Here is a 19494-nt window from a genome sequence, read left to right on the forward strand (position 1 = left end):
TTTTTTAATTTTATTGGCATAAGTTGATTTACAATGTTGTGTCTTTTTTTTAAATTGAATTTTTATTTTATTTTGGGGTATAGTTGATTTACAATGTGTTAGTTTCAGGTGCACAGCAAAGTGATTCCGTTATACATATACATATATCCACTCTTTTTCAGATTCTTTTCCCACATAGGTTATTACAGAATGTTGAGTAGAGTTCCCTGGGCTATACAGTAGGTCCTTGTTGATTATCTATTTTATACATAGTAGTGTGTATATATTAATCTCAAACTCCTAAATTATCCCCCTGCCACCTTCCCCCTCTGGTAACCATAAATTTGTTTTCGAAGACTGTGAGTTTGTATCTATTTTGTAAATAAGTTCATTTGTATCGTATTTTAGATTCCATATATAAGTGATATATGATATTTGTCTTTGTCTGACTTACTTCACTTAGTATGATAAACTCCAGGTCATCCATGTTGCTGCAAATGGCATTATTTCATGCTTTTTCATGGCTGAGTAATATTCCATTGTGTATATGCACCACAGCTTCTTTATCCATTCCTCTGCTGATGGGCATTTAGGCTGCTTCCGTGTCTTGGCTGTTGTAAATAGTGCTGCAAGGAACACTGAGTTGCCTCTGAGCATCACCTCTTCTGAAAGGCCCCAGGGCCTGTGGGACACCTCTTTGAACACTCATTTCAGGTGAAGACCAGCTGTCTCCCCTCCCACCCCCTCCTCCTAGAGGGCTGGACCCACAGCAGGAAGGGATGGTGCACCGGCTAACCTAGGTTTCACTCTGTCTGGCTTCCTGGTACCCCTTCCAGGAAAGGTCCCAGCGTGCTCCATCTGACAGGCGGCAACAGGCGGCTTCCTTTGCCAAAACTAAGTAATAAAGCAGTGTCCCCAGCGTGTGGGTGGGTGTGGAGGTTCCCTTCCTCGGTGGATTCTAAGGAATCTGAAGGAGAAGGAAACATGGGGTAAGGACGGAACCAAGGGAGAAACGGGCTCACACAGCTACTCGGAAAAGGCCAGTTTTATTCCAGTGTTGTTGGGAAAAGGAGCGCTCTACCCATTAACTCTAAAAACTTGTTCATCTCCTTAGCCGATGAGGCATGGACCAGCTGCGGGCCACGCTGGGGTCACTCCACTGGCAGGAGTTGTGGGCGAGGGTAGGAGAGGCCACTGCTCACGCCTTCCCGCCTTTCCCCTGGGACACCCGGGTCTCCGGGGGGGCCCGGTGGAACCACTCGAACCAGGAGCCGTCATAGATGGCCACATCGGGCTTGCCGCAGAGGTAGGCGGCCAGGGCGATGTGGCAGGCAGTGACACCCTTTCGGCATGTGGCGATGATGGGCTTTGCGAGGTCCACCTTCTTGGCCTCGAACATGGCACGGAGCTCCTCCGGGCTCTTCTCGAAGCCATCCTCCATCAGGAAGTCCATGAAGGGCATGTTGACTGAGCCTCGGATGTGGCCCGAGTCCAGTCCTGGGCAGGGGTAGAGGACAAAGGGAAGGACAGGGTTAGGAGCGACACAGTGGATGGGGGTAAGTGGGGCCTGGAGGTCACAATCAACCGTGGCTATAAGGAGAGGGAGCTTTGCAAATAAAAATAACATCTTTGCCCTTCTCAGAGCTCAATTTATTCCAGCGCTACCTACATCCAGTGCTCATGACACCACCCCCCCACACCAAAATCTGCCTTGAAGCAGGAATGTTCTACCTGCTTGAGAGGACAGGGAGGAGTCCTGGCTCTACCATCTACTAACCTTTACCTTGGGCAAATTGCTTCACTTCTCTGAACCTCAGTTTTCTCTTCTGTAAAATGGGCTCAGTGGTACGTACCTATCTCATAGGGTTGTGGAGAACAGCAAATGGGATGATGACTGCAAATGCTATGGGCTATTGCTGAGAACACGGTGGTGAAGGGGAGACACAGCCCAGGCTCTCAGGGAGGTTAGTCTAGCAAGGAAGATAGAGGTTAAACACATAACCACATAATTCACTAAATATAATGTCACGCCATTTTACAGATGAGTACACCGAGGCTTGGCAAAGTGGAAAGGCTAGCCTGAGGCCACAGAGAGGCAAAGGCAGATCCAGGATTACACCGAGGCCCGTGGTTTTCCTGTCAAGCACACAGTGTGGAAAGAGCCTGTGACTTGGTTTTAGACGTAAGTTCAAATCCCAGCTCTGCCACTTACTGGCAAGGTGACCTCAAGCAAGTCACATAACCTCTCTGAGCCTCAGTGTCCCCGTGGGTAAAGTGGGAATGAGTGTTTGCGTGTGTAAGGGCTGTTGTATAGGGTAAAGCACAGACTTACTACAGCTGGCCGAGCCACCCTCAGATGCTGCTGCTTCTCTACCACTTCCCCACCTACGACGGGGGACAGGTGAGAATGGGGGCAGTGTGGTCCCTTCAGGACCTTCCTAGCAGCCCTGAGAGGCTTTGACGGAAGCAGAATGGGGGCTAGGCTAGCTCCAGGGTCCATTCCAGAACCTACTCTGCACCCAGGAAGGCCCCCTGCCAAATCTGCCTTCAGAATAGCCAGCATGTGGGGCAAATGGGGCTGGGCCATGGCCAGAGCTGGTGCTACGTGCAGACCCAAGGCCTAGGTCACTCCTTGTCCCCAAGCGCCCTACACCCTGGCAGACTGGGCACTGGGAGGGGGGCCCGAGGAAGGTTGGGGTGTCTCTTTGGGCTCCACTTCCTCCAAAATTCCCCACTTAACCCAGACTGTGGGGCAGGGCAGGACCAGACTGGGCAGCAGTGGGAGGGAAAGGACCTGACCGGGGGTAATCAGGGCACCAGCGTGCAGCCAGGCATGTCCTGCACGTCTGAGCCTCGGTTCCCCACCTTTGAAATGGGGAGATAACTCCACCTTCCTCACAGGCTTGTTGGGAAGTCAGCTTCTGCAGATGAAAACCCCTAATGACCGTGGGCACCCAGGAGGTGAGCAATCATGCCAGCAAAGTCCCATTCTCCTCACCCCGAGGCCAAAGACGATTCAAAATGTGCTGGCGCGAATCAAGCGCTCCTTTGATTGACTAGATGTCCTGACTTATAAATTTTTTTTAAAAAGGATTTCCCTTTTTTTTTTTTAACTTTTTCCTTTTTTTTGCCTGCGTTGGGTCTTTGTTGCTGCGCGCGGGCTTTCTCTAGTTGCGGCAAGCGGGGCTACTCTTCGTTGCGATGAGCGGGCTTCTCATTGCAGTGGCTTCCCTTTGTTGCAGAGTATGGGCTCTAGGCGTGCGGGCTTCAGCAGTTGTGGCACACAGGGTCAGTAGTTGTGGCTCGCAGGCTCTAGAGCACAGGCTCAGTAGTTGTGGCACACGGGCTTAGTTGCTCTGCAGCATGTGGGATCTTCCTGGACCAGGGCTCGAACCCATGTCCCCTGCATTGGCAGGCAGATTTTTAACCACTGTGCCACCAGGGAAGTCCCCTGACTTATAAAATTATAGTGATTTCTTCCTGTTGTGATTTCACTTTTTGTCAGGAAACTTTGATCTAAGATCAGATGTGTGTGTACTGACCCTACCAATGAAGGGCAACTGGTCTGTTGGCTTCAAAGGTGTTCTTTTCCAAGAAACCCAACTTTAAAATATTTCAAGGAGTTCCCTGGTGGCCTAGTGATTAGGATTCCATGCTTTCACTGCTGGGGCCCAGGTCAACCCTTGGTCGGGGAACTGAAATCCCACCACAAAAAGAAAAAGTTTCAGTACCCAGGCCATGGGCTGGATTTAAGTGCATTGAAGAACACAAGTGTTTGCTGAGTCCTGAACGCTGTTTTGTTTCTTTCCACCCATCCCTGATGAAACAGTTTTATTGTTTTCTTCTAATTAATAAAAGGCACCACTCTGAGTAAAGAAGTTGGGGGCAGGGCGTTCTACAGACTCCAGCCCCCACACTGGGCCAGCATCGGGAGGTGGGAGCCTTCCCTTTCTGCCAGGGAAGGCTCAGGACCTGTCTGAGGAATTTAAATGAGCAGGAACTGGCCGCCTTCATGGGGGAAGGGCTGAGATGAACTTGGCCAGAGAACCTCGGAGAACAGCCAACAGCCAACGAGGGGAAAGGCGCTTGGCGCCCAGGGACAAGGGCTCCTGCTGCTGTTCCAAGTCCACCTTCAGCTGCAGGCTTGTGGCTCTCCCTGGCCCCAGCAGGCGTGCCACCACGCTCAAAACCTCGGGCACCAGACAGTGGGCTAGCTCAAGAACTTTATCTTCCTCAATCCTCACTGAGCTGGGGAGAGAGATGAGCCTCCTGGCACGAATGGGGGGCCCAGGCCCAGAGAGGTGAGGTAACTTGCCCCATGACACACAGCACAGGTGTGATGTGCAGTCAGGTGTGCCCAACCCCAAAGCCTGAGCCTTCCTGGAAAGAGTGGCTGAAGCAGGGGAATGGCTGAGATGACCTCTCCTGATGCCTGCTCAGAGGTCTGGGACTTGATGTTCAAGCTTTGGGCAAGGAGATGCTGGTCTAGTTGGTGAACTAGCATCCCTCGGGTCACTGACAGGTATGGGTTTTCAAGGTCAGGAAAACCTGTGTAGCTCTTTCTTGCTTTCGTCCTAAAGACACTAAGGAACCCAGTGCAGGCAGCCCCAGTGGGCAGCCCCCAACCCTGGCGGCTGGGAAGCTGCTCAGCACTCTCCCTGACCCCCACCCCAGTCCCCATCCCTGGGAGGAGACACAGGCAGGAGCCATACAACCCCATGATGCAACATGAAGCAACACCTGGAAGCTATGACCTTTCCCCGCCACCCTCCAACCCCATCCCCGTGTTTGCTTACACAGCAGTGGCCTTGGGAAATAACACCACTTTGATCTTGCGACTGGGGTCAAGTCTTGGCCTCTGTGTCTGGACAGAGAAGTTTCTGCTCCCTTTCCCCACCTGCAAAGTGGGACCACTTTGAACCCCCGCCTGCCTCCCCTGTCGGGCTGCTGTAGGTACCCGGGGGAGAACGTATATAAAGTGTCCTGCAAATAATAGTACGCATTAGGGGGTCAATACCCTCCCTCTTCACCCTCATGGACCCCCCACCTGGGGTGGGCGGTGGGGAGGAAAAGAGAATAAGTTTATAAAGACACTGAGCTGGATCAACTCCCACCTCTGTTCCCTCCCTTTCCCCAAGGCTCCTACAAGGTAAGTGGTGTCCCTTTCATTAGGAGGAGGGTTCAGAGGTGGAGGGAACTGCCCGAGGCCACACCAGGATGTAAACTCAGGTCTGTCTGACTCTCACCTTTTGCCCCTTACAAACAGGACTGAAGGCACTGGGGGCACAAAACTGAGGCCAGAGGGGAAGTTACTCGCCTGAAACCGGCAGGAAGTGGCTGTCGGGTTTCTAAGGCCCTGTTTCCAGCTCCTCTTGGGGGTCTTTCCTTCCAGGGACACCCACACTTCCCTGGATGTTACATCTGGACAGTTGAGCCCACGGGGTGCCTCTGTGATCCCACCACAAGCAGGGGACTGTGAACTCAGCAGAGCCTCACGGGCCCTAATATTCCCCAAATGTCTTGTACGGGAGGTTTTCCAAGCAGCCCGGCCTTTGCACAGGTCCTCATCCTTCTCAAAATACCTTTCCAGCCACTGCTGCATTTAATAAATACACAGCCAGGTGGGTAGGGCTGGCATTACTCTTTTCACTTTATAAGGGAACCCAAAGAGGCCAAGCAATTAGCTGATTGAGGTCCCAGCACAGAGGAGGAGCAGGGCTTAAACTGGGGTCCATGCTCCCTGGTCTCCAGATGGGAACTGGAGGAGGGAGGAAGCGGGCCACGGAGAGGGGGAGGGACTTTAGAATTCGGGGTTTTCAGGAGGTCTTACCTGCAGCCGCAGGCTTTTCCCCTCTCTGAGCCTCAGTTTCCTCATCTCTAAAATGGGAGTAAGGAGATGGGATCTGGCATATCTAAACTCTCCCTTTACTTATTCTGTCTGCTTCAGAGCAAGATGGCGAGCAGCTAGAGAAACAATTCCACCTCTCCTCCCTCCAGCGGCAGCTTAAGTCCCAAGGAGTGAAGGTGCCTTGAACCAAGGCCAGGAGGAGGCTGCAGGGGCTCCGTGCCAGGAGTCTCTGGAAGGTGCTAAACAAACTTGAATCTTCAACTCCAGAACTTCAGAGAGCAAGCTGGGCAGGAAGAACATGGGGCTCGGAGAAAGCCACGATGGGAAGGGCAGAGCCCCGCGCTTTCCACTAACTACCCAAGTGGGCTTGACCTCCTCCTTCCTCTGTGCACCACAGCCTCTCTTCTGACTGATGAGGTGACCTTTCAGGCCCTCCAGCTCTAAGAGTGTTCGACGCAGCTTTCACAGCGCTCTCTCCTCAGAGGCGCAGAAAGGAAGGGGTTTTTCAACAAGTTAGTCCAAACGTTGCACAGCAGTTGGATTCCACAGAGGCGCCCTGACTGAGGACAGAGCCGCAGCCCCCTCCAGCCATCCTGAGGGATCAGCCAGCCTGGGCCCCGAGAGGCCCTGAGAGCAGTGAGGTCCTGGGCACCAGCGGTGTCCAGGCAGGGGCTGGGGGGCGCCCAGAAGGGGTGATGGCGAGACTTCTGTGGTCCTCTCTGTTAGGAGTTTCTAGCTAGAACTCAGCATTTCCTCTCCTGAGACTCCCCCCACCTCCAGTAGTGTAGAACCCTCTCCCCACACACACACCCTTTGTCCAAACGAGAGAACTCATGAGCCATCTCCCTAAAGATGCCTAGCGGAAGGGCTCCCTGCTGGCCCTGGGAGGTGGGGAGTGGACAGAATGATGGTGCATCCTGGTTTAGAGCACTGGTTTGAAACTAGGCAGCACTGGGTTCAAATCCCAACACTGCCACTTAACTGAGCAAGTAACTTAAGGAAGGTCAGGGGGTCCAGGAGAGCTGGAGGGAGGGATGGGGTGCTGGGGAAAAGCATTGTTCATGTCTCTAAGAATTTCTGAAGAACTAGAGAGGTCCTGAGGAAGCTTCTGTTCAGCGACGCATGTGTGGCTCACGGACACTTTTGGGCATGTGGTGGAGCTAGCGCCTGGGCATGGATGTGGGTGGATGTGTCATCAGTCACCTCTGCTGATGCCACTCCACACAGATGCTAGGTCGCGCCTTAGCATGTGGCTATGGGAACACATGTGTACGTCCTCATGCATCAGAGCTTGAAAAGCCTTTAGGTTGGACTCTACCCTCTCATTTTACATATGGAAAGACTGAGGCCCGCATGGGGGTACTGAGGGCAAAACCTGGAGAGGGTCTCAGACATCCTACTTCCCATCTCTCCATTGGGCATTGCTCCCCAGGGACCATCCCCACCACGGGGACACCTACCTACTGCATCTGGCTCCGGCTGCGTGCCCAGGTACCGCCCTTGGGCCCGTGAATCCACCAGCTGGAACCTCTTCGATTCGAGGTTCTCCAGCACCTGCTCGTAGGTCTTGAGCAGGGAGCGGTCCAGTGTGGCTTTGAAGACAGCTGGCTCTGGGCGTGAGGGCTCAGATGTCACCGGGTGGCCCTCCTTCAGCCAGTTCCGGAAGCCACCATTGAGCACGGATACGGTGCGGTGGCCAAACACGCGGAACATCCACCAGACCCGCGGTGCATAGAAGCTGCCCAAGTCGTCACCATCGTACACCACCACGTGCGTGTCGTTGCTGATGCCCAGGCTGCCCACGTAGTCGGCGAAGCCCGCCTTGCTGGGCAGCATCATCTCGTAGGGCGACGCTCTGTCCCGGCACTCCTCTATGTCAAAGAAGGAGGCGCCGGGCACATGGCGCTCTAGGTATTCCTTGCGGGCCTCGCGGGTGCCCGGCGAGTACCAGGAGGCGTCCAGCACTCGAAGGCCAGGGCCCAGCCTGCCAGCCCGGACGGACTCCGCCAGCCACTTGGTGGAGACCAGCGCCCGGTACAGCACCTGCTGAACCATGGTTTCAGCTCTCCGTATCACCTGGCGCGGGTGGGAACCAGGAAAGAGACCGGCAATGAGGACTGTGGGTTCAGTGGGGTGGGGCCTGGGAGGAGGAGCTTTTTGCCCACTGCACTCCCCCACGGGTGTCGTGTTTACAGCAATCAGGCAGTGGGGTTAGGTTTGCAGATTCCCTAAGGAAAGCCTGCTTCCGCCGCTCTCTGCTACCCCTCCCGCGCAGAAGGGGCTGGGGCAAGCGGGCTCCAGATGGACGAGTTGGCGGGGAGGGTGTCTGGCCCCAGAAGCTACAATACTCGCCCTCAGGATCCTGCCAGAGAGTGCGGCGAAAAGATGTCCAAGATGGGGGAAGAAGGCATCTTGGGCTTAGAGCCTCCTTTCCTGGTAGGGTAGGGGAGTGGGCGCATGGGGAAGGGTTCGCACACGCCCTCGCCCTCGCCCCCGCCTCTCGTCTAGCAAACCTTCCTGCGGCCTCTCAGCAACCTGGGCTCGCCCGCCTCCTGAATGCCTGAGTCCGGCCCGGTCCAGTGCCCTCTGCCCCAGTTGGGTCCAGGGTTCCCGGGGCACCCCACCCCGCTCTCGCCACCGGGACCCTCCCCTGGGTGGCAGGTGGTCCGGTCGGCGGCCCAATCCCGAGCGGCCCGGGCGCCTGCCTCCGCCCCACGCCGCCGCACTCACTCGCCCTTGCCGCCGCCCCGGCGCTCACCCCTGCGGGCTGGAGAAGTTGGCAGGTTCAAACCCTGAGCCCGCAACTCCCCGGCCGGCCCACACCATCGCGCCGCCGCCTGGGGGTGGATCGCGCGCCGCCCTCCCTGCCCCGCGCCCCCGACGCCGCGCCGCGCCCGCCCCCGGCCACCCCCCGGGCTCGTGCCGCCTCTCGGACCCCCGAGGATGCGCCGGGGGCGCCGGGCGGCGCGGGGGCGGTGCGGAGCGGGGCTGGGCGGCGCGGGCACCCCCCCCCCCCACGGCCTGGCCAGTGGAAGGCGCCGGCAGCTGAGGGTTCCGAGTGGCCTCGGGGTGGGCTGTGCCGGAGTCTCCTCCCTTTGGCCGGCCGCAGGTTGGTGGCGGGAGCGGGGGACAGCTGAGAGCGCGGGGAGGGGGCCCTCTGCGCTGGGCCATGGCCGAACCCGGAAGCCGGGAGCCCGAGACTGGGGTAACTGCTGCGGCGCTGCGCTTGCCTTTCTTTAGGGGGAGGTCGATCGTCCGGGTGCGCGGCTCAGGGCTCCCCCGTGGGGCCTGAGCGGAGCAGGGGGCCGCAGTCTCGGAGGGAAGGCACGCCCCTGGCTTCACTCTAACGACGGCTGTCCGCGGCAGCTGGGGGCGGCCCGCAGGGTGGGGTCGGGGTGAGTGGCAGGGGGAGGGGGACGGGGGGGGCGGGATCACCTGGTGCTAGCGGAGAGGGTAGGACGGAGGAGGACTAATAAAGCCTGACGGAGAAGCCAGGGAGGCCAGCTGACCCAGAGGCTCCAGGAGGACAAACTGGCAAAGAACTTGCTAGAGTGAAACGGAGCTAACATTTGTCAAGGCCTGCTTGGCGAGCACTTTACTGGGTACTCCCACGGGTGTCGCTTACTTCCTACAACAAGCCTGCGGAGTAGGCCAGAAACTTATTTAAAGACCAGAGAGAGAGGCCCAGCGAGTTGCCTAGCGGCCCGCGGTGGCGGTGAGGCCAGGCTGCTTGTTAAACCCGATGGGAAACCCACCCGGCAGGGGCTACCTTTTTTGTTTACCTTGCTCATCCCTGAAGCCACGTACTTTTAAAACACTGCCTTTGTCCTTAATTTAACCTATTTCATTGTGAATGTATATAATTTAGTTTTTAACGGTGGCTGTGTTTAACAGCCAGTTGGCCTAATTCCTGCAAATCTAACAACTGGTTCTTGCGAGCTGGCGGGGACACCACTGCCCCTACTCAGCTCTTACATATGCTGTTATACATGCCTGGAATGCTCTTCTCATCCCCCTTTAAAAAATGCTTTTTATTCTGAAACAATTATATTCTCACCGAAAGTTGCAAACATTCATACTTTGATAAGCATTCACCCAGGGAGTCCTCTGAGCTCTGTGCTTTGCAGTGAAGGGAGAGAGGGTGCCAGGAAGGGCGAGACTGGGGAAGGCCTTGCAGAATGCCCAGTCTGACTGGAGCCCTCTTATTCCAGGGCCCACCCCAGATGGCAGCCTGGGACTCACCCTTCCCCTAGCACAGTTGTGTACACTCTGGAGACGGGCCTGGGGCTGTCCTGCTTGTCTTGGGGTCCTCGACTCCCGGAGCAGGGCCTGGGGACCTGGTCCACACCCTTCAGTGACACACACAGCCTGCTCTTCCGGAACCTCCTCTACCTCCCACGGTCCTTTCTGAGAACTGCCAATCCAGCATAGGGGGCAGTGTGTGTGTGTGTGTGTTTGTGTGTGTGTGTGTGTGTGTGTGTCTGTGTGTCTGTGTGGCAGGATGAGCCACCTATGAAGTAACTTTGAAGAAATAATGGGATTTTTTTTTTGCGGTACACGGGCCTCTCACTGTTGTGGCCTCTCCCATTGCGGAGCACAGGCTCGGGACGCGCAGGCTCAGCGGCCATGGCTCACGGGCCGAGCCGCTCCGCGGCATGTGGGATCTTCCCGGACCGGGGCATGAACCCGTGTCCCCTGCATCGGCAGGCGGACTCTCGACCACTGTGCCACCAGGGAAGCCCGAAGCTGTTTTTAATGATGATTAAAACCAGCCATATGCAGGGCATTATGGTGGCGCCTCAACGTTCATTATTTAACCCTCACTGTAAGAGGTGAAGGTTGGAAGCTCCACTATAAGAAATGGAAATGGCGCAAGGACCCTCACATGCCCGCTTTCACACTCCTAGTTAAGCAGGGGAGTGGATTTGCACTGATTTGGAGGGGCTCTGGCTCCAAAATCAGGGTTCTTTCCACTCTAAATGGATCCTCGGGGAAAACAGCAAGGAGCCCCAAGAATGGGGAGGGGGCAGGGGCCGCTGTGGTTCACAATGGGGTCTTCAAGTAGGGGCCCGCTGTATCCCCCAAAATTATCTAGCTGCGGCGGAATCCACAGGCACTGCACTGAGATCGCCCCTTAGCCAAAGCCTCTTCGGCAGCCTCACCCTGAAGGTCAAACTGTGGTTTCCAGTTTGACTGCAGCAAATCAGTTTGGACTTCCCCTCCTCCCACCTTCCCCCGCCTTCCCACCCCAGGCTGAGCTAGCGGCCCCCCTGTGCTCCCACTGAATTCCAGAAATTCTGCAATTATGTTGTCTCTTGAGCAGGCCTGTGGCTGCCTTAACTCCCAGGGCCGGACAAAGTCAAGAGTTTCTTAGTGTCCAGCATAGGGCCTGGCCACGTGGAAAACATGGTTCCCAAAAGCCAGGCTGCAGCGAGACTGCAGGAGGGCGCTGGGCACCAGGTAATCCGCCGTGGACTCCTTAGGCCCTGGTCGTCATTGACCTGGGGCTGGGGAAGAAGTCTAGCCTGAGAAGTTGCAACCTGGTTGCAAATCCTGAGGCTGCCCCTGACCAGATCTGTGACCGAGGGCAAGGCATATCTCTAGCCACCAGTGGTCTTATTCAGAAACAGGCAACCCCACAGTCACTACTGAAGGCTGTGGTGCTCATTAGTATATGGCCCGCAGGGGCACTCGGCAACACGCTCCGTTCTCTACCCACCCCCTTCCCCTTGGCGCCAGGGCTGCCCGGTACGAATGCAAGGTTGCGCCCTGCACAGGGGGTGCATGGCTGGGGGTTGAGTGGAGCTGACCTGCAGCTCACACTCCACTCATCCAGCCCCATGCCCTGGTGAGGCTGTGCCTCTGCCTGGCTGAAGGGGCACCTTTCTCTACCCTGCCCAAAGGCACCTACTGGACAGGGCAGACGGTGGGCGGGGTGGGGGGTGGGGGGAGGTGCTTGCCTAGGCGCTTTGCACGTTTGGGGCATCTCTGGAGCACCTCTGCCCTGGAAGGCCGTGAGTTGACTTGTCATGGTGCGCTGGTGAACTGCTGTACTCTGCGCTACTGGCCCGCAAGGGAGAGGAGGAGCGGGGAGGGAGTGAGGCCCTAAGTCACTATTTCCAGAGAGGAAACTCCAGGGGCAAAATCTGACCTTGCTGGACTGCCTGGTGTGAAGCCTGGCACCACCACTACTTCTTAGCTGTTGACCTTGGTCAAGTTAGTGCACTTCTGTGAACTCCAGTGTCCCCTCTGTGAAACAGTGAGGAGAAAAGCAACCTTCTTGAGGCTACTCATGCAGCAGATAATTGAGAGCCTCCCCTGTGTCCTGCAGTGGTGTAAGGTGTGAGAATTAAAGGGCACATAGGGAGGACTCAGGCAATTCCAGCTGCTATTCCTCTGAGGCTGCTTATATAAATGATTGATGAATGAGTGAATTCCACCAGGGACCTTGGTTGATTGCAAGCAAAGCTGAGCTACGTCTTAGGGAGGGACTTTGCCCCTACTTGCCTTAAAGTGCCAGTGGGGCCTTCCCCTGCTTGGGCCCTCTCCCTACCCACCCTGCAGCAAGCACCGGTGAGGGCCCCCGCCAAGGGGTCACGTTCATTCGGTCACTGCTCTGTGTATATATACAAGGCTAGGCAGGAAAACAGAGGAGGTCCCGGTGACCGACGTCTGCTTCCGGGTCCACCACCGCTGGTTTTCCGCATTCCCTGGACTCTGACCTCCCTGGGCTCCACCGCCCCTTCCGGCCCTGGCCACAGCCCCGCCCCAGTCCCAACGACACAGGCGTTTCCCACCCCCGGCCCGGCCGGCCTCTTCCTCGATTCCCTCCTGACATCCTCCTTGTCGGCCAGACCTGCAGCCCCGGTGTCGCCGCCGCCATGGCCTCGCAGCAGCTCTTCCGCGCGCTCGTGTCGGCGCAGTGGGTGGCCGAAGCGCTCCGGGCCCCGCGGGCCGGGCAGCCCCTGCAGCTGCTCGACGCCTCCTGGTACCTGCCCAAGCTGGGCCGCGACGCGCACCGCGAGTTCGAGGAGCGACACATCCCGGGCTCCGCCTTCTTTGACATCGACCAGTGCAGCGACCGCACGTCGCCCTACGACCACATGCTGCCCAGGGCTGCGCACTTTGCCGAGTACGCGGGCCGCCTGGGCGTGAGCGCCTCTACCCACGTCGTGGTCTACGACGCCAGCGATCAGGGCCTCTACTCGGCGCCGCGTGTCTGGTGGATGTTCCGCGCCTTCGGCCACCGCACCGTGTCGCTTCTCGACGGCGGCCTCCGCAACTGGTTGCGCCAGGGCCTCCCGCTGAGTGCAGGCAAGAGCCGCCCAGAGCCCTCAGAGTTCCACGCGGTGCTGGACCCCGCCTACGTCAAGACGTACGAGGACATCAAGGAGAACCTCGAATCCCGGCGCTTCCAGGTGGTGGACGCCCGCGCCGCTGGCCGCTTCCGGGGCACCGAGCCCGAGCCCCGAGAAGGTAACCCCGATGTGCAAGGGGCCCGGGAGGTCCCTGGGGTTCGGGGTCAGGCGCATCCTGAGCACTGCCCTCGCCTCGCCCTTGCCTTTAAAGGCCACAGTGTGGGGTGGGGGCCGAGAATTGCTTTCTAGTCGCCTCACTGGCGTTATTCTAAAGTACGGGCAATAATACTTGTCCCACCTCCACCCCAAACTAGTTGGGAACCCAGGGGGCCCAGTATAAGTGTGAGAACCCAAACAGCCCCACCCCAGTACTATGGATATAGGGGTCACTGCCAAATAGGAGGGGTGGGCAGGCCCAGTTGAGGAAGAGCCCCAAAGAGAGGGGGCTTGACCAGGTGTAGGACCATCTCTGAGGAGGATGAAGCCGGGGAAGTGGAGTCTGGGGTGGAGAGTGAAAGGCCCTCAGAGGGACCAGAGCCTTGCAGAGGGCAGGATAGAGGGGCGCTAAGTAGAGAGAGAGGTAGCTGCCCCAGGTTGGAGCGGAAACTGAATAGAGTGTGGCTGCCCGCCTGGGTTGGGGCAGGGCCTTCTGCCCATGGGCTGGGTTCCCCGGGCAAGGAGCAGAGGTGGGGAGGGGTCCCCACCACGCAGGTGGGTCAGTGGCCCCTTTGGTGTGAGCTTTTTAGACGGGTACTGTTATCATACCGAAGGGGAAATGGAACCTTCGAATGGCTGCCTTGCCCCAGATCTCAGGAAGCAGCCAGGCACTGAACTCCAGTACCTTTACCTGCAGTGAACAGCCAGTAATCCCCCAGCCGTTTGTCTCGTGTCTGCTTCGAGGCGGGTGCGAGGATGTTGCCGTCTCCTCTGGGAAGCTCTCCCTGAAGGGCATCCCCCACTCCCCTGCGTCGGGGTCGGATGGAGCTTCTGCTTTGTTTCTAGAGTAGCTTGGGTTCACCCTGTCCTGGCACCGTCTGGGGTGACCTGAGGGCCACCATGCTCCCAGCGCATCCTGAAGACTAACCCGGTAGCTGGACGGAGTCGATAACCCAGAGAGATCTGGTGAATTCACAAGGTCCCTGCTACACGCAACCCTGCAGAGCTGTTGACATAAGGTCAAACTGCAGGAAACGGCTGATAGCCAACCATTTTTTATTTTTTAACATCTTTATTGGAGTATAATTGCTTTACAATGGTGTGTTAGTTTCTGCTTTATAACAAAGTGAATCAGCTATACGTATACCTATATCCCCATATCTCTTCCCTCTTGCATCTCCCTCCCTCCCACCCTCCCTATCCCACCCCTCCAGGCGGTCACAAAGCACCGAGCTGATCTCCCCGTGCTATGCCAGCCAACCATTTTAGAACCTACATCGGTGGCAGTTCACGACGGTTCAGCCTAAGGGATGCCGCCTTGAACCTGTGGGGCACTTCAGCTCAGCCCCCTGGGTGGGGATGGGGCTGGGGGGGGTGGAGCAACATAGGGCAGTGAACCAGAGCCAGACCTGGCTTCAGAACCCTGCCCCAGGTCGCAGCGGCTGTGTGACGTCTGGCAGGTCACCTAATCTCGGAACTGCAGCTTCTGCATGTCAAAGTCAGGGCAGAGCACAGAGCTTAAAGGATGAAGTGAGGGTCAAATGAGAGCAAGTGTGTAAAGCACTTAGTTCCGTGTTTGCACACACAGGATGCGCTCAAGAAACGGGAAGTGATAAAATTAACATGTGCTTCCCTGGCTCTGGCTCTTTACAGGGGTGCTTAACGCTTACCTCAAGCAGGCTTGCTCATTCGTAAAACGGGAGCTAACAGTAAACAGCCAGCAGACCTGTTGTCAGGGTGGCTGAGCTGACTTGTGTACAGGCTCCATCTGAATCAGTGGCGAATATCACCGTCCCCATCGTCCCCACTCCACAGCCTCAGACCTGGCCAAGCGCGCCTCTAATTTGCCACATCCGTCCGGCAGGGAGGTTCCCTTGCTTGGTGGGGTTCGAGGTATGGGGACAGCCCTCCTCTGACAGTAGCCACCCTGGGTTCGGAGCTGAGGCCTGGGTTCAAGTTCCAGGCAGCAGTCTGCTAGATGCGTGACTTTGGACAGTTGCGAACGTCAGCATCTCCGCCTGTAGAACGGGGATTCCTATAAACAGTGCCCAGGCTTCCTGGCTGTGAGGACTGCATGAGACGATGCTTACAGAGGGTTTAGTGCCGCGGCCGCATGGAAGGCTCTCAGTACTGCAGGGGCCATTCATACTGCCCTTGTATTTGTTCCCTGCATCTCGCTCTCCCGCTGCAGGCATCGAACCCGGCCACATCCCTGGCACTATCAACATCCCCTTCACGGAATTCATGACCAAGGAGGGCTTGGAGAAGAGCCCCGAGGAGATCCGCCGCCTCTTCCAGGACAAGAAGGTGGACCTGTCCCAGCCCCTGGTGGCCACGTGCGGCTCCGGCGTCACAGCCTGTCATGTGGCACTGGGGGCCTACCTCTGCGGCAAGCCCGATGTGCCCCTCTATGACGGCTCCTGGGTGGAGTGGTACATGCGCGCCCAGCCCGAGGATGTCATCTCCGAGGGCCGGGGGAAGACCCACTGAGGCTTGGCGGGACACAGGAAGCTCGGGTGACACCCAGCCACCAGCAGTGCCCAGCCTGGTGGTTCTGACTCTGCTTTGACCAGTATAGGGTTTCTTCCTCCAACCCAGCTGGTGCATAGGGTGACATCCCAGAGGCCAGCAATTCCGCTGCCTCGTGGGCTCTCAGTGGAGGCAGCAGAGAAGGTGGTGGCGGGAACAGGGGGAGGGGAGCTGCCCACGTGATGCTGAGCTGGAGCCCCACCTCCCCTCTATTGAGGAAATAAAACAGTCAAGTTCTAAATCCTTCTAACTGAGGCTGCCTCAGCTTTCCTCGGCTCTTTGGCCAGTGGTTCCAACATGCCCAGCAAGGGAGCTTCGTGGAGCCGGAGGGTCTTGAGGACGCTGTCCCTGCCTTCTGAGCGGTGCTGGGGTCCCAGAGCCCTTCCAGTCCTGTGACTGAATGTCTCCCAGCGAACTGTCTTCTATTTCTACTTCTATGGCTGGGGTCTCCCTTCTGGCTTCTGGGCTATTTAAGGTGCATCTGCTGTGCTCTGTCTGGAATCACACCCAAACACCCCCTGCAGGTAAGCCATACATCTCATTTCAAGACAGAGATGGTTCCAGAACTTAACGGGAAGCTGTCCCACGCTGTGGAGTACTTGTCAGCCCAGCCAGGATGTTCCGGAGAAGGGCAGAGTTTAGCCAAATCGGAGGAGAACCTAGCTCTCGACTCTGAGAGTCACACTTGGAAGCTAAGCTCTGGGAGCTCCACGGGGGTGGGCCGTCTGGGGGTTTGATCCTTTCTGCTCAAGGAGAACCCTTCCCCCAAGGCTTCCCCAGTAGGGGCTCTGTTCTCCCTCTGCATTTGTCTTTGTGCAGAGGTAGACATGGGTGTCTGAGAAGGCCCCAGGCTCCCCCTGTCAGAACCTGGGTTCTGGGTTACCCCTCCCCATGTTCCAGCTCCCGGGGCCCCTCTTGGTAGCAAAGGGCCAGGTGTCAGCCAGCACTGGGGGGAACCCTAGAAGGAAAAAAAACCAGAGGGGGCAGTGACTTACCCAAGGTCACTTGATGGGTTCACAGCAGAGCTGGAACCAGACCCAGATTTCTCAGAATTTACTCTTTCTCACCTACAGTCCCCAACACATTTCCTCTGAGGCTGAGTTGTGTCTCCCAAGACCACAGGATCTGTGGGGGACCAACAGGACAGAATCCTGTCCCCCACCTCTCTGAGCCTCAGCTTTCTAATCTATAAAATGGGAACAATACATACTTCAGAAGAAGGGATTTCAGACAAGGACTTGGCCAGGAGCCCCGTGCTGAGTCCCATCTTTCCAGCTCAGGGTTTCTCAAACTCAGGATGACTGATCTTTGGACTGGATCATTCTTTGTTGTTGTAGGTACTGTTCTGTGCATTGGAGGATGTTTAGCAGCGTTTCTGGCCTCTACCCACTAGATGCCAGCAGCACCAACCAGTTGTGAGAACTAAAAATGTCTCCAGATATGACCAGATATCCCCCGAGAAGCAAAACTCACCCCCCCCCCCGTTAAGCACCAATGCTGTAGGAGCAGTGGCCACACTTGACCACAGCAGTCGGGACCATTGTAGACAGGGATCCCCACGTGGAGGGGACTCTTGTCTGCCCATCATAAACCCCTTCCCCTGGGGGCTGAATTTAACAGTTTAGAAACTTCCTTCCTTTCACACTGGTTTCAGACAGACCTCATCTTCTCTGCTGGAAATGTCTCTGCCTCTTCAAGGAGCTTGGTCTGTCAGCAAACACACGTGAGGCTCTGATCTGGCTTCTGGCTCTGTTGCCCCACGCATGGCTGCCTGACTTTGGACACATGGCTGAGCCTCTGAGCCTCAGTTTCTCCATCTTTAAAATGGGAGTAATCGTACCTTCCTTGAGCAATATGGGGGTTCAGTGAGAGAATCCATAGAAACTGTTTAGCTTGGTGGCAGGCACAGAGTCAGTATCAAGTGTTCTTGTTCTTTTTTAAAGGGCTTTTACTTATTCAGCATGTTCAGTGCCTCCTGTACCTCCAGCATTGTGGGGGGGGGCTGGGGGCGGAGGGCAGGGCAGGGAACGTGAGTATGAGAATTGCGTCCCTGCCCTGGAAAAGCCTCCCAGCCAGGAAGGAGAAACTGGCCCGTGGTATATTTTTAGAGAGAAATCGTGAAACGATCTATTTTACAACAGACTCAGAGATGTTGAGTGATTGCCTAAGGGCACACAGCTATTTTGAGAGAGGAGCCTAACTGGAGTTCGAATTCTCAGGGTAGGAGCCTCTCCAGTGGGTTAGGAAAACCTGAGTTGGTTTTCCCAATTTCAGTATCAAAGGGAGAAGGGAGTGGAACTCAGGGTTTGGAAACACACATGGCAAGCTCATGGAAGGTGGCCAGGTGTCTCCCAGCCTCCACAAGGAGACACCTTGAGCTGAGTCATGAGATTGAAGCAAGGAGATTTGGTTAGGCTCCCACCCCGCTCCCCAGACCCACCATCCCTACCCCTCTAGCAAGGAACCCCAGCTGATTTGAGCTGGGGCTTTTTCCTCCTGGGAAGGTTCTCCATGGATCTGGACAGGTTCAGAAGCGGGAGAAGGGAGATGGAGACGTGCCTTTCTAGGTTTCTCGGAGCTGTGCTTGGCTTAACTTTGCAGGAGTTGGCTAGGAGAGACCCAGGGCCACCCTGAGCCCTGCCCTGCCTCCTGCATGTCTGAACTCCCAAAATAATTATTTAACCACTCCCTGCAGAGTCCAGGCCTCTGCCAGCACCTGTCCCACCCGCCCCATGTGTTCCAGGCAGGAACTTGCAACATCGGACAACGGGGATGATGAAATTTTTGTCTACTTGGCAAATATTTGCTGAGCACCCCCTCGGTGTCAGGAACAGAAGATTGCCAGCCTTGTCTCACCAGCTGCACTGGATTGTGTCCACTCCCTGGCTCGCTGCCTCCAGGGATCACGGCCCGAAGGAGCCCCCACCCCACACAGTGGGCTGAACAACAGAGCAATGCACTTATTTTGTCCTGGCACTGCTCAAGGCCTCCTTCCAGTCGGGGCCTCAGTCATCTCATCTGGAAAATGGGAGCAAACTGCCCTGTCACACCCAGGGTGGGTGTGATGTCAGATAAGGGAAAGCTCTAAGGCGTTTTCTATTGTAGGTCATTCCTACTGGAAATAACCCCAGCTAGTCATTATATAAGCAGCACGGAGCTTATTATCCTTAACACATGGAGAATGAGTCATTCGGGAGAAGATGAAATTTTCAGGTTAACTGAAGCTTTATAATTTTAAGCACCCCCAAATTTAACAGAGGGTGGGACACAGTGTACTGAGGTTACCCGAACTCTCTGTAGCTCTGTTTCGTCACTTTATTGTGGCCGCAGTTTGCCCCTAAGCTAAATGGCCCCCATTGCTGTGACTTTCCAGTCCTCGAATCCTTGCAACTCCACATCCTCCTTGCCAACTGTCCTTCCCAGTTACTATCTGTGTTCTGCAGAGTCTCCACCTGCTTCTAGGTGGGCCCACTCCCCTGGTATAATGCCCCCTATTCTAGGCCTTAAACCGCTGTGTTGAACCAGGGCTTCCAGCAGCCTGCTGGGCCCCTCACCCTGGTCCTCTATCCATGTCCCCTGTCTCAGTGTGCATGGCCACCACACAGGGGTCACCTGTGCCCAGAC

The 19494-nt window shown here is 56.4% G+C and overlaps 2 protein-coding genes across 5 annotated transcripts; one reads left to right on the top strand and one right to left on the bottom strand.

The window, feature by feature from the left end:
* Positions 1-1006: 1006 nt before the first annotated feature.
* Positions 1007-9190, bottom strand: TST (thiosulfate sulfurtransferase). Of its 3 annotated transcripts, none has more exons than XM_067697953.1 (3): positions 9058-9190; positions 7288-7903; positions 1007-1476 (listed from the first exon to the last, which is right to left on the bottom strand). In XM_067697953.1, exons 2-3 carry the CDS (start codon positions 7880-7882, stop codon positions 1178-1180), a joined length of 894 nt encoding a protein of 297 aa, XP_067554054.1. In that variant the 5' UTR covers positions 7883-7903; positions 9058-9190; the 3' UTR covers positions 1007-1177. The 3 variants fall into 3 exon arrangements, with proteins under 3 accessions (XP_067554054.1, XP_067554052.1, XP_067554051.1); XM_067697951.1 differs by lacking the exon at positions 9058-9190 and adding an exon at positions 8558-8594; XM_067697950.1 differs by lacking the exon at positions 9058-9190 and adding an exon at positions 8341-8544.
* Positions 8782-16111, top strand: MPST (mercaptopyruvate sulfurtransferase). 2 transcript variants are annotated; one of them, XM_067697949.1, is made up of 3 exons: positions 8782-8936; positions 12682-13303; positions 15533-16111. In XM_067697949.1, exons 2-3 carry the CDS (start codon positions 12709-12711, stop codon positions 15829-15831), a joined length of 894 nt encoding a protein of 297 aa, XP_067554050.1. In that variant the 5' UTR covers positions 8782-8936; positions 12682-12708; the 3' UTR covers positions 15832-16111. The 2 variants fall into 2 exon arrangements, with proteins under 2 accessions (XP_067554050.1, XP_067554049.1); XM_067697948.1 differs by having other exon boundaries at positions 8887-9032.
* Positions 16112-19494: the final 3383 nt, after the last annotated feature.

Source organism: Pseudorca crassidens, chromosome 11 (genome assembly GCF_039906515.1).
Source record: "Pseudorca crassidens isolate mPseCra1 chromosome 11, mPseCra1.hap1, whole genome shotgun sequence".
In the NCBI taxonomy this organism is placed as follows: domain Eukaryota; kingdom Metazoa; phylum Chordata; class Mammalia; order Artiodactyla; family Delphinidae; genus Pseudorca; species Pseudorca crassidens.